Raw genomic sequence first — 14,864 nt, forward strand, 5'->3', positions numbered from 1 at the left:
GGGGGGGGGGAGTTTAAGTCAAATCATGTGCTATCTATAACTAACAAAGATCTGGCAAAAGAGAACAATAACTGGAATGAAAAGATTCTTAGTGTATAGATGGATACTTGCTAGAGCACTTATATTCTCTGTATTAGATATGGATGCAAAATTTACATCTCAAGATAGCAATAAACTGTATATAGGTGATATTGGATAGATATAGATTATTACATATACTGGAGCAGAAGGAAAATGATACTTTAACATATTGAAGAACTAAGAGTTCAGAAAGGTTTTCTTCAGTATGAATAAAAAAATTTGCGTTTGTATGTGAAGTAAGGAGAGATGAAGACAAGAGATGATTGAAGAAGAAATTGTAGACATAAAATTCAAGGAGAAAGACCATGTGGAAGGATCGTGAGAAGGTGGAAAGATCAGGTAAAAATGTTGTAAACATACCTCTCCTATGATCTGAGTAGAGCAGGAAACCAGCAAGAACAGTACCATTTGAAATGTATGCATACATATTCTTACATACTTACATATTCATATGTAAGAAACTCATTTTGAGGAAGGTAAAAAACAGAAAAAAAGGAAAGAGTGAGAGAGAGGAAATGAGCAAGTGAGATTTGAATTTAACCCTTGTGTTTTTAACACTGATTTTGGTAGCAAATGTAATTAATTATATGTTTAGATTCTGACATCTTAAGACAATGAATAGAATCATACAAATTTTGTAAGCTTTAGGTTTTTGGGCTTTGAAATAAACAATATTTTAAGTTAATGATTAACAATACATCCAGTAATTTTGAGTCTGAAAACAGAGATTAAGAGAGAAGGAAGAGAGGAGAGAGAGAGATAGAGAGATAGAGAGAGAAATGCTAAAGAATATTTACTACAATCATTAAGACGAAGAAGAAATAATAAAACTTGAACTTAAAAAAGGATTTAAAAATGATTTATTTAAACAACACATATCTTATAGTTTATACACAATAAACATACATGGTTACATGTTTAAATTTATTAAAATATTCATTCACCCTGGCTATTACATGTTACCATAGTGAAATTCTAGTTAGAGATAAGTTATACTCAATTTCATATATATATATATATATATATATATAAGTACTATATTTAATTATATATAAATGATCTACAATTATATATATATATATATATGAATATATACTCAATTATATATGTTTATTAATCAATTGTAGACAAAATAAAATTATTTTAATGCATTAAAATATGATAAAATATTGTAGTAAATAAAGTAGGAAATTAAAATACAACATTAACTAATTATATAATATTTTTAACTCAAAATATACCATGTTTATTATTCCTATGCTTTATGCAATTAGAGATATGTTTAAATGATGTACATGTATATATATATATATATATATATATATATATATATATATTGAAATTATAAATATTATAACTATATATATATATAATATTTATAAGGATAATTTATAAAGTTTAGATGATGCAAAACAGTATTCTGTTTCACTAATTGAAAGTAAAATTCAGTAGTTTTAAATAATAATTAATTTTTAAGCAATATACTTGTATAGTTATTTAATTATTTATGAAATAAAATTTATATTATTTTTTATTTGAATGTAACTTGTTCATGGAGATCATTTACTAATAACATGAAATTATTCTGTTAATACTCGTACATTTTTAAAGTTTACTTTGTAGAAGACAGAAAATCTTAATGGGTATCTATGCAGAGGGCATTAGATTGGACTTTAATTAACATCATATTACTCTCATCAAATATTTCTGCCACTAAAAATGAGTGTGTTGCTACAGATAGGGATTATGTGAATGAGATAATTTCCACACAACAGGAAGGGTAAAGAAAAGAGAATGTAGAAAATATTTCTACATTTTCTGAAAAATGTAGAAATATTGCATTGTACATGTGTATGTTACTTTTTATAAAAATATAAATGTGGGAAACCTTTGTTATATTCATATCTTTAAATTTTTGATTTTGAAAATGACTCTAGAATTTCATCTAGAGTTTTACCATTTGTCTCAGGCAAGAAATAGTACACGAATAAGGTTCCTGAAAGTGCTACAATACCAAAAAAGTAAAAAACACCACCATTACCTAAACTCAACCAGAGGTATGGGAATGATTTCACAGCTATGAAACAAAATATATAACCTACTGTTATGGCAATATTTGCTGCAATACCTTTAACATTTAATGGAAAAATTTCACCAAGCATTGACCACGGTAGTATTAGGAAACCGATGGTACTAGATGTAACGTTCAACAAAACTGCTAAGAGAGGAATCCATCTAAGATAATAGTATTCAACTCTGGTGAGAAAATAAGGCCTCAATGTTAGATAAACTGCAATGAAAAGCATTGAAGCTGCCATTCCTGAGCCAGATATGACTGCTATTGCTCTTACTCCAGTTTTAGGGTATAAGAAGCTTGCAAAAACTGATACAAAAAGTATTATTGTTCCACTCATAACTGCTACAAAATAAGGATTTAAAGCAACTACACCAGCTGTACGTACCACATCTACCATGTACATTATCAGGACATGGACACCTGAAAATTGTTGAAAAAAGAAAAATGCAATCATTATTAAGAGTGGCTTATATGCTTCAGGTTTTTCTAGCTCATTTAAAGTTTCTTTCAATTTTGTAGTAAAGTCTGCATTTATTTCTTTTGCTGATGTTTCTCCTGAAGTGGGTTGACTAGAGGATGAAGGTTCAGTTTCAGTTGGTGGTTTCGGAGAAACACCTAGTTGTTTGGTCACCCACTCTGCATCTCCTTGTCTACCTTTTGACTGAAGCCATGTTGGACTTTCTGGTATAAATATTGCAACAACAACAAATGCAATAATGGATATAATTGCAGCAAATCCTGCTACTTGATAATAAGGTATTAAAGAACCTGATATATAGACTATAAGTATTCCTAAACTTAAAGCAACCGTAGACCATGTTGATATAACTTGTTTTAATTCGCTATCAACAGCTAGGCATTCACTAGCATAGATTGCAGCAGGTGTACTTGCAAAGCCTACAGATAGACCAGTTAAAAAACGACCTATGTACAACTTTGCCAGTGTAGGAGCTGTTGGCTGAAAAGACAGCATCAACCATCCAAGAAGTCCAACTATATTTATTGTGAGGAGAGCTGGACGACGACCATAGCGATTCATTATATGATAGCTCACAACTGCTCCAACTGGTATGGCGAGAGCAATGATGCTTGCTAAAACAGAAAAAATAAACATCATTTTTTTTGTCTGCTGTTACAATTACATTAATGCTTATCACACTATTGATGTATAAAAATTATAGAAACTGTTGAAGATTGTTGAATACTAATTTTTATGAAGCATTAACTGCAAAACAATTTATCAGCTAGTAGTAATTGTTAAAATGTGATTGATCATATGTGATCAACCTGTGAAACTAATTTATCATTTTTGATTTGTTTGTGCAATGATATTTTAGTCGGCAACATAGATTGTTTTCATTACTAAAATAAAATATCATGTTTTGTCTCTTAAAAAACGTTTTTTATTACTTTCCTTAATAAATATTTGTAAACTGTAAATCAGTATTTGCTATGGTTTTTTATAACAGAATATGTAACAAAATTATATGTGATATCTAATTAATCATTATGATTTGCTTGACAAAAAGTGATAAATTTTTTTTTAACTAGAAATTTTAATTTTTAGTTACTGAATGAATTATTTTTAAACATTTCACTTAAGATACATGGAATTGCAAAGATGTTTTGAGCTATTATGTGACTACGTAGAGCATATTGTTAATGGTAATCCCCTTGGAGTGAATAAGAAAGTATTTACTATGTAGAACAATAGTATATTTATATTGGTTTTGTTGGCTTATTTTATGTATGTGTTTGCCAACTTTATTGTATTTGTAAATTTCATATCATCATACATACTGGCTTGTGAGTCTTATGATGGAAATGTAAAGTTTATATATTGTGTGTATATCCTGTTTCTATGTTGTGATATCTCTGATGGGTTATTCTGATGTAAGTAGTACTGCACTTGTATGTGTTCTACGTACCTATTAGTTTATTTATATTCATCCAGTTGGCACAATATAGTATTTTGTGCAGTCAGTACAATTTAATTTTTATATTTTTAGGATGGAACAACTATTATAAAACTGAAGAAAACAGGTGAAGATCATATTTTGTTGGATTATAAAAATTTTCTTTAGCATGTATTATCTATGTTTAACTGCTGACTGCAGACCACTAGTTACAGAAAAATAGCTAATACTAATGGACAATATAATAATTAAATAAACCGACTACTGGCCTGTGTGTTAGAATCTGAAAATTGAAGTCTTACTCTAGTGCTTAAATGTCATTACATGAATGAATGCTACTGTAAAATTTAATAACATTGCAAATAATCTACAGCAATAGATCTTGTTTATTATGTAGTAGTTTTGGAATGTTAAAAAAAAACTATCTCTTTATTGGTTGATCAGCCATTAAAGAGTAGAAACATTTTTTTATATGATTGTTAAAAGATGTTGAACATCTACAAGTGGATAGAGGGGTGAAAAATTCTACATAGAATGAAATGGTCAAGAACTAAATCTGAAATATTATTTTATTATTAGCATACTTTCCTGCATTGTGAGATGTTAAAGTTTAGCTAGGAAAAAACCCCCTAAATAAAAGCATTAAAGATCACACCTTGCTTCAAAATGTGAATGCAGTTTTGATGAAATAAAGAATTTGTAATTTTCACTCAGTTGCGAACATAAAAAGTTTAACAGTAGAGGACTAGACTATTCAATAAAAGAAAACTGATTGATATTGAGTCTTCTACTTTTCTGTTGAATGGAAATAGATGGGTGCTATCACAATATGTGTTTGGTATTTTTGATGAATTGTTTCACTTCTATGTATAATAAGACTTGTTGCATATTTTTCATTGGGTGGTTTCATGGAGTTAGGTAGTGTAATAGTTAACCCATCGGGTTGGTCTAGTGGTAAATGTGTCTTCCTAAATCAGCTGATTTGGAAGTTGAGAGTTCCAGCATTCAAGTCCTAGTAAAGGCAGTTATTTTATACACATTTGAATACTAGATTGTGGATACCAATGTTCTTTGGTGGTTAGGTTTCAATTAACCACACATCTCAGGAGTGGTCGGACTGAGACTGTACAATACTACACTTTATTTACACTCATACATATCATTCTCATTCATCCTCTCAAGTATACTTGAGTGGTAATTCCATGGTAAAAGTTGGCATGAAGTTGTCTAACAACATTTTAACATAAGTTTAATAACATTCATTAACACCATTGCTTGGCTGTATGATGGAGTTGCAATTAACAGCACATTCTGAAATAGATGTAACAAATCCTCTGATGTAACAAGGTGTAAACAGTGATATTTACATTGCACAGTAGGAATTCAACTATCAAACAGTTCTGACTAAATAAAATTCTAATGCATTATAGAGACTTTTTACAAAACACAATAGCACTGTTGTTGTTTTTTGTATGCTGCAATCACATCAAAACTTCATGCATTAAAGAAGTTTGATGCTTTTGGTTGAAACAAACCAGATGCATTGTGATGTGATGCATGCGGTCTGCATTCTCCTGTTGTTGCATCAAAGAAGCAGTGCATACTCAGTAGCATTCTTATATCCTTTTTACATACAAAAATTTGTTTAATGCACTCTCAGCTTGAACTTTTCTTCGGAAAACACTCTGTAGCAGAGATAATTACTTTAGATATTCACATTTTAGACTACTGAATTTTATCAATTTATTAATTAAGCTAAATAATTCTTACCAAACCAAGTTGAATCATCAATATTAAAGTTCAGCTGAGGGAGTGTAACTGCAGAGAATCCCAAACACATGCCTGGTGCAAGACTTGGCAAGGTAGCAATTATTCCCAAAAACACCTAAAATAATTAAAATTCCATTATTTATTTTATTTTGGTAATTATATTACAAACAGAACTTATAATTTCTATTTTTCTAGTTTTTAATTTGTTTTATTGTTTAAGGAAATACATGCATTATTGTAAATTGAATCAATTATAATATCGTTATAGTTGTATAACCATTTTTTTTAGTCCATGGGAATTTCTTAAAAATATTTCTTTCTTGCTGTAAAAATCTTATCCTAGTTACAAGCTGAGTGTAGAAACTTTTTTTGGCTGGCAGGAATAGTATTGAATGAGTTTCCATATCCATTATGGTCTATTTTTTGCAGGAAATCAATTTATTGTAGTTCTAGAATTAATAGATTTTTTTTAGTATAATAAAAATTTTCACTGATTTATTTCCTTGATATATCCATATAATAAAAAATTATCTGATCTATATCATAAATTAAAACATTTCAGCAAACTGTATAAGTTGTTTAATATATGCAGAACTTCTGGCTACCACAAGTATATTCTTTCAACTATTTTGTGGTGGTAGTCTTATAGGAGTGATTAAGATTTATCAGTTATTATGGGATGTATTTGCTTGTGTCTGAAGTTGAGTAGTTCATAGTTTTAAATTTTTTAGTGATTCACAGAATGTTGGATTTTTGTGTATCTAATTTTTAGCAATACATAGTCAGCTTCTATTCAACTGGCATGACTTGCGCTAAAATTCTAACTATTAGATGGGTAAGCAGTTAGCAGTATTTCTTATTTAGGTAATAAATAGCTGTTTTATGATACTGTAATTATTACCAAGATTCTAATTCAAAAACACTGAGGAACAATTGCGAAAAAGAGGCAAAATACCTGGATATGAATTACTTAGTGCCACATACCATGATGTGTACAGCATCACTACTTTTGTTAGATGTGATATAGAAAATGCCACTCTCATCTCCACCTCCACGGGGAATGAAATTCATAATGTTGTAGTTAAAATCGGAAGTATAACAGTGTCCAATATCTATAAACCAAATGCCAGTGTCCAAATGCTAGTAAAACAGAGGTGTCATGCTTCCATCTGAGTAACAAGTTCGCTAATAGGGAGCTTAAAATTCTATTCGAGAATACATGGCTCTTTCACAATAAGACACCAAAATACCTAGGCATGACACTGATAGAACGCTTTCATTTAAGGAGCACCTAATGAAAACTGCAGAGTAATTGAAAGCGAGAAACAGCATTATACATAAGCTCTGTGGAACAATGTGAGGAGCATCGGCTTCCACTTTGTGCACATCGGCTGTGAACCTCGTCTTCTCGGCTGCTGAATATTGTGCGCCAGTGTGGCTTAACAGCCCTTATGTTCATAGAATTGATGCTCAACTTAATAACAGTATGAGAATGATTGATGGGGTTATCAGGTCTACTCCTGTGGAATGGCTCCCAGTATTGAGCCCCATACCACCCCCAAACCTATGCCGTATGAACACTCTTGTAAGAGAGTACAAGAAGATTATGGACAATCAAAACCTACCAATACATGAGGACATTGAGGATGCCAATTGTGGTCGCCTTCAGTCTAGAAAGCCAGCTATCAAAACAGCAATTGCTGCCATAGAGGACGAATTTAACCTAACTGACGCCTGGAGTCAAGAATGGATAATAAAGCAGAATAACCAAATCCCATATATTACTCAAAGGCTGCCGGGTTTTGACTTGCCATGTAGGATATGGTTGACGCTAAACAGAATACGAATTTAGCATGGTAGGTGCGCCTATTTCCTGTATAAATGGGGTAAAACACTGACGCCCCTTTATAAGTGTGGTGAAAATCAAACTGTTAAATACATCACAGAAGTTTGCCCTAGGACAACTTATGAAGGGAATTCTAAAGATTTCCTGATGGCGACTCCACAATGAGTTGCTTATATTAATCTGTTAAATCTTTGTTTGTAATTTTTGACCGTAACTGGTGTTGTGTTTCGGTGCCATACGCTAAATAAATAAATCAGATTACTGCACATTCATCCTTTCTGTTTATTATTATTTTGTAAAACTTACATCTAAATTACCTTTAATAATATTAAAAAATAAACATTATTATTTGATATTGTAGAAATTCTTATATTATTTACAGAACATTTTCCATTACTGATACTTACATGTTTTACAGTCTGAGAACGTGGCTTTTCAAAGTTACCTTCTTCAGCTGATTTTAGAAGAGGAGTACTGGATGATTCTTCTGTAGAAGTCATCCTGATTTTTAAAAAAAACTATCTTCTTAGTTGTTTTATTGTTGCTTTAAAATAATTATGTAATTCCTATGATTCAATTTAACAATTCTAAATTTTCTTTTATAGAAATCTGGAAAAAAGACAAAGTTAGTTTAATTTATGATTTAAAGTTTTTATAAAATTTTTATTTAACTTGCACTGTTCTTCTTCTGGATCAAATTTTAAACCTATGTTCCATTATCTGATTGACTTGAAGTTCTGCATGCAGGCTTATTCCCAGTGATAATATGATAATAATGAGTCACTGCTGACATCAATTAATAAAATTATAATATAAATATTTTAATATAGATACACAGTAAAAAAAACAGGATACACATTTATTATACTGAAAGTGTGATGTTGCAGATAAGTGTGATTATGTTTATGCTCCATTGAATATATATGTGTATCAAATATACAAACATTGTAAAACTGAAAAACTTAAACAAGATCTTAAACTTAAGTTAATTAAACAAGATCTTTTTAAAGTTTTTGTCTGAAAATGCGCTTGTCTATAAATATCAAATCGTACGTTATTTAAACAATAAACTTAAAATAAATATATACTTAAAAAAATATATTACTAATAAATATATTACTTAAAAGTAATATTTCAATGTACTTTCTGATCATAAAAAGGAGGAAAATTTAGAACCGGAGTTTGTTGAGCAGATTTTACATTGCCTAAAATTATTAACACCCTTTAAAACAATAGTACAAACTAATAAAAAAAATTACATAATTAATATCAAATGTTAATGAAACATAATCCATTTAATAACAGTCATATTTCACATATATGTAGGTTGTAAATATTTGTTTTTTATTGACATATTGTAACTTAAGCGTGATATGAACTGCAATGAAGCTTCGCAAGAGCCCCGGCCTGGATGGGATGCCAGTGAAGGTTGTCCGTCTTTTGGTAGAAGAGCGCCGGCGGAGGTACTCCGAGTTTTTAATAAAATGTTAAATCAAGGGTAGATGACCGAATCTTAGAAGCGGTCAAGGCTAATCCTTGTGCAAAAAGCTGGGGCGAGAAAGGGGCCAACCTCACTCAGACCTACATGTTTGGTTAATAATTTAATGAAACTGTACGAGAGGATGATAGAGGCCAGGCTTCGGGAAGAAATAATCAGAAACGGAGACTTCCACGAGAAACAAGTCGGTTTCCGACAATGGCGGTCGACGGTTGATGCGGTCGATGAAGTGATGAATATAGTGGACCAAGCAGCTACAGGTACCTGGAGAACGAGACGCATTCCTGTAATTGTGCTCCTGGATGTCCTCAACGCCTTTAACTCCCTCAATTGGGGATCCTCTTCCGGGCATTGAGGGAGTGGGGCGTTAGCGGATACTTGAGAAGAGGACTACCTCAGGGAGCGAAGGTTAATATACAGGCTTGGATTCACGGACTTGTGGTTTCAAGCAACGTCCGGGGTACCTCAGGGCTCTATTTTGGGACCCTATTATGCATCATCGTTTATGACGAGGTTCTTCATCTTCGTTATCCGGCAGGAGTGGTTCCAGTGGCTTATGTAGATGACTTGGCCTTGGTGGTGGTAGCGAAAACTGAGGAAAAGGTGACTCGGACGGCGAACGCTGCCACTGCCATGGTCAGTGAATGGATGGAGGGGGCCGGGCTCCGGTTGTCGCATGAGAAGTCATTGTTCGTCCCTATAGCAGGAAGAAGACGGCTGGGGCCCTCCCCAATAACAATTGATAGAGTAGCAATCCAATCCCGAGAGACTGCCAAGTATCTCGGGATATGGTTAGATGGTAAACGGTCGTGTACGAATCATGTACAGGAGACATGTGAGAAGACCGGACGGACCGTCAAGAACCTCATTAAACTGATGTCAAATGTTGGAGGACCTCGAACGAGCAAGAGGAGGCTCTATGCCCAGGTGGTCAACTGGGTTTTGCTTTATGGTGCACCGGTTTGGGCAAGAGCAGTTTTGGTAGAAGGTAATAAGAGGCGCTTGGAAAGTGTTCAGCGTCGGATGGCCCTAAGGGTAGCATCAGCATACGCCTCGGTGTCTACAGAGGCGGTACTGGTGATTACAGGCATGCCACCAGGCAGCAGTTAATAAAGGCTTGTATGATGAGTTATCAGAAGAAGCCTAAGGAGGAGATGAAGAGCGGTTGTCGCCGGAGTCTGGCAGGCCAGATGGGATGCGTCCATTAAGGGGAGGTGGACGCATCGCCCCATGTATAGAGGTTTGGGCTGGGAGGGATTTTGGTGAGCTGGGGTTCTGGTTCACCCAAATCCTGACGGACACGGGGCTTCCCGGTCCTATCTACATGGAAGGAGAAGGGCACAGATCCTCTGTGTCCATACTGCCAAGAACTTGACACTCCTGAACATGCCATTTTTCAGTGCTCGAGGTGTGAGGAGGAACGTCGCCGCTGCGTTGCAGTCGCGGGGCAGATTATGGTAAATGACATAATAGATACCATGTTGAAAAGCCAGTACCACTTTGAAACAGTCGCAGGATTCGTGGCAGGGGTCCTGCAAACTAAAGTCCGTGAAAAGATGAACTGGATGCTTCCAGGTGGATCTTCTAGAGAGTACCACAATACAAAGTTCTCAGACTTAGGTGAAAGAACTTGAGCGGAGGGTGAAAGACAGCGCTCATTTGTCCGGAGCCGTCGTTCGTCCGCGCTTGCGTGGATGGGGATCTTTGATAAAGCACGAAGACTCTAGATCCGTCTGGCACAAAGGCACCTCCCGGGGATGTGCAATGCTTAATTGTGAAACCGACCCCTGGAAGGGAGGATCGGTGAGATATGAGGTTTGGTCGGTAGGGCGCAGGCACACATACGCTCTCTTAATAACATACTGCGGAACTTGTTAGCGAGTCCGACACTCCACTCCATTCGTAAATGGGGTTCCTCAGACTCATCGGAAACAAAACAAAAAAAAGGTCAATAACAAACAATCATAAATGTCAATAATAATAATAATAATAATAAAACACAGTGATTACAAAACAAAATTTAAAGTAATCATCAGAATTTATTCACAGGTAGATAAATAATGAAAATCAGAATTCAGTCCCATTAATAAAAGACATTACATGATCGCTAGTCTTAACAATCTTAACCACTAGTCTTGTATTAACAACAGTACAATAGATAAGACAAATATAAAGTTCCTTTTATTGCAAATACCTTTGCTATTCACAAATAAAACTACTCTACCAGTTTATGAATGAAATTTAGTACATTATCTCCTTCATTTATAGCCTTAAAGTATCTCACCGAACCAATACTTATGATTACCTTAGTTGCGCCGACTTAGTTCACTTTTAAATTCGCTCCTTCACTGACCTCCTCGCAAAATATTCTCGATGACCGATATCGCAGACGCTCCTCGTGTAACTGATTTTTAACTGGTATTCCCCGGATTATTTATACTCCTAGCCTCTTTACCTGCCGGACCGGACCCAACTAGAAGGGTGAAAACGATCGACCGAGCCCTTTCGTTCCCATGCATTCCTAATCTTGGTCCGGTAACTCTTCTTACTAAACGAACATTTGTTTAGTGTGTCAGTGGACAATATTACAAAAGACAATTGTTAAAGGACCTTTACTAAAAGGGCTTCTTTTATCCCGTTTTTAGATTCGTCCCATTATTATATTTTCTATTACTTTCTTTTTAATTGGTAGGAATCCGTTACTTAGGTCCGTTATACCGGTCCTGTTACAATATATTCCATTTACTGTTACTGTTTAACTACCCTAAAATTTAATGGTAATTTAAGCGTTTGTGTGTGTGCGTCCGCGCGCGTGTTATTTATTTCACGGTACTTTCACGTCTTGGCGTTTATGTGACTGTAAAGAATTGTTAAAAAAATTATAATTTATTCAAATCAATTTATTTATCTGTTCTAAACGGAAAAACACGGACATCTAACTTTACGATGAAGAAAAAACAAAACACTATGATGATCATTTTTAACAAAGAAAGAGAAAATTTCGCTTCTCTCCTACACCAACTTCAATCGGAATCTATCCTTTTATTTTTTTATGAAAAATAGCATCTCAAGCTAAGCGATAGATTTGACATATATTTTTATTTACATTTGAAATGATTTCTGTATTTTCATAACGTTTTTTTCTGAATAACAGTGAAAATTGAGAGCCAAATATTTTTCTGTAAAGATATTCCGTTCCCTAAAAATGCAGATGTGTTTAAATAACAATTAAAATTACAAATACATTATAATTATTTTAACGCCATTAAAATATTCTGATGGTTTTGTCGTCTTAATATAGCAAAAAAATAGCTAATTAAATTTGGTAAAATTAATTATCTGCATTTACTGGTTTATTTTTACTATTATTTCTACCACTACTACTACTAATAATAATAACTGCCGGGCAATGTTTATGTTACTATTGATAATGATATCGCATTCATGTAGTACTTAGTTTTTTAATCCTGACTAAATTACTGGATGAAATAAACTTTTGAAATTCTTAGTTAAAAATAACATTTTATGATCATTTATTTGTGCTAATGTAGTTATTTAAAATGGCTGCAACCGTGATTATATTTTTTAGAAGTTAAATAACACTAATTAACTTCTTGGCTAAGCAAAGAGCTGTTTGAGTTTATCATTTCAAAGTTTATAAAAGACTGAAAATAAATATTAAATAGTTAAATTAATATTTTATATAAATCTTATGTCGTTAGGTTAATCAAAGTTCCGAGAATTTCTGCAGGGATATAATTTCACCAAATAAACATAGACGTTTTCAATTATCGTATAGTTTCATAAATTTATTGATAAATTCTGAATTGTTTGATTGTCTCTTTTTCACTGCAAAAAGGAATATTAAAATTCTAGATAAGTTATTAACACACTAAAATTTGAAATAAACTTGTATTAATTTGTTAGAACGATCGAATACAATAATTGTTTTACGTCTATATAAAAATATATTATACGTCAAATCTGTCATTTATAAATTTAGCTTGTGTTGCTATTTTTCATAAAACAAATGAAAGGAAAAAATTCCGATTGAATTTGATGCAGGAGAGAAACGAAATTTTCTTTTTCTTTGTTAAAAATGATCATCACAGTGTTTTGGTTTTCTTCATCGCAAAGTTAGATGTCTTAGTTTTTTGGTTAACAACTGAAATAAATTGAATGGAATGTATTATAATTTTTTGTACAATTCTTTAGTCACGTAAACGCCAAGGCATGAAAGCACCGTGAAAGGAATAACACGCCCACGGGAGCACACATACAAACGCTTAAATTATCATTAAATTTTAGAGTGTAGGTTATTTAACAGTAAATTGAATATATATTTTCAATTATTTATCTAGTACTTTAGTTCACACCATGTTTAAGTAAATATTTTTGAAATATTTTTTTTTTTTATTGAAATAATTCAATAAAAAAAAAATTATTTCAACCTACATATTAAAAACCACGACTGCTATTAGATGGATTGTTTCATTAATATTTGATATTAATAATGTATTTTTTTTTTTTTTAGTTTATCCCGTTATTTTAAAGGGGTTAATAATTTTAGACGAGGAAAAAATCTGCTCAACGAACTCGGGTTATAAATTTTTCTCTTTTTTATGATCAGAACAAACATTTGAAATATTACTTTGCTGTAAGCTTATAGTTTAAATAACGTATGTGTTTACTAGAATGATTACTTTTTTGTTTATTGAATAGGTTATGTATGAAATTAGTTACGTAATAGGCTACACGGTGATATTCACAGATAAAACGTTACTTAAATCTATTAAAAGAAAAAAATGATAATAATATAACCGGCAGACCTAAAATTATTCTTTTTTTATTTGTTTAATAAAATACTGTTAAATTCATTAATACAATTAAGTATCACGTTTTAGTAAATTCTTATCTTAATATGAATTTGTAAAAGTCAAAGAAACGAATTTGTTTTCAGTGAGTGTTGTAACAATTTAATTTAATATAATAGTTACAAATTTTTACTACAGTAAAACTAGTGTATAAAGGTTGTTTTTATTGTATCTTGCTTTACTATTTGATGAAGTGTCACTCCAATCATCAATTCAGGTTTAATTAAAGAAAAATATAACAATTAATGAAAGTAACGTTTATCAAACTGCAACTAAGATTCATAAAAGTACGTTATGATATTTTATAATTAATATTTAGCGTAAACTTCGTCTTCACTTACCTTCTAAAGAAGTATGATTCTTGTTATTCCCGTGCTTCTGTGGAACGATGTGGTTATGTAACCAGAAGATTTCCAGTCCCCTACTCTCTTGATGATATGTTACATAACGCAACTTAACGTATCGACCGCTCGGTTAATTCAAAATTTTTGTAAAAGTCAATCTCATTCAGACGTATGATGGAATATTAATTTTATATATGTGTACTTACAGATTTATGTCTATTTTAAAAATACTTTCAATAAACTGTGAAAGTAATTTTATTTTCATAACGTCGCAATCGTGTACTGTTTCTTATAACTAACCAGGAATCTAAACTGAAGTTTATTTTTCGTAATGTTTATACATTATGTACCGATGACAGTGGACGACAGAAAAAGTTGCTAAAGGTTATTTAATCAGTGTTATTCATTATTAACTTATCTAACGAATTATATTCAACATATGTGAATATAAGTTACCT

General features: G+C 32.3%; 1 protein-coding gene across 1 annotated transcript; it reads right to left on the reverse strand.

Annotated features, from left to right (window-relative positions):
• Positions 1–918: 918 nt before the first annotated feature.
• Positions 919–14,643, reverse strand: LOC142323699 (trehalose transporter 1-like protein). Its single transcript, XM_075363809.1, has 4 exons — positions 14,404–14,643; positions 8,098–8,299; positions 5,845–5,959; positions 919–3,250 (listed from the first exon to the last, which is right to left on the reverse strand). The coding sequence occupies exons 2-4, from the start codon at positions 8,188–8,190 to the stop codon at positions 1,989–1,991; spliced, it is 1,470 nt and encodes a 489-aa protein (XP_075219924.1). The 5' UTR covers positions 8,191–8,299; positions 14,404–14,643; the 3' UTR covers positions 919–1,988.
• Positions 14,644–14,864: the final 221 nt, after the last annotated feature.

This window comes from Lycorma delicatula, chromosome 1 (genome assembly GCF_047948215.1).
Source record: "Lycorma delicatula isolate Av1 chromosome 1, ASM4794821v1, whole genome shotgun sequence".
Taxonomy (NCBI): Eukaryota; Metazoa; Arthropoda; class Insecta; order Hemiptera; family Fulgoridae; genus Lycorma; species Lycorma delicatula.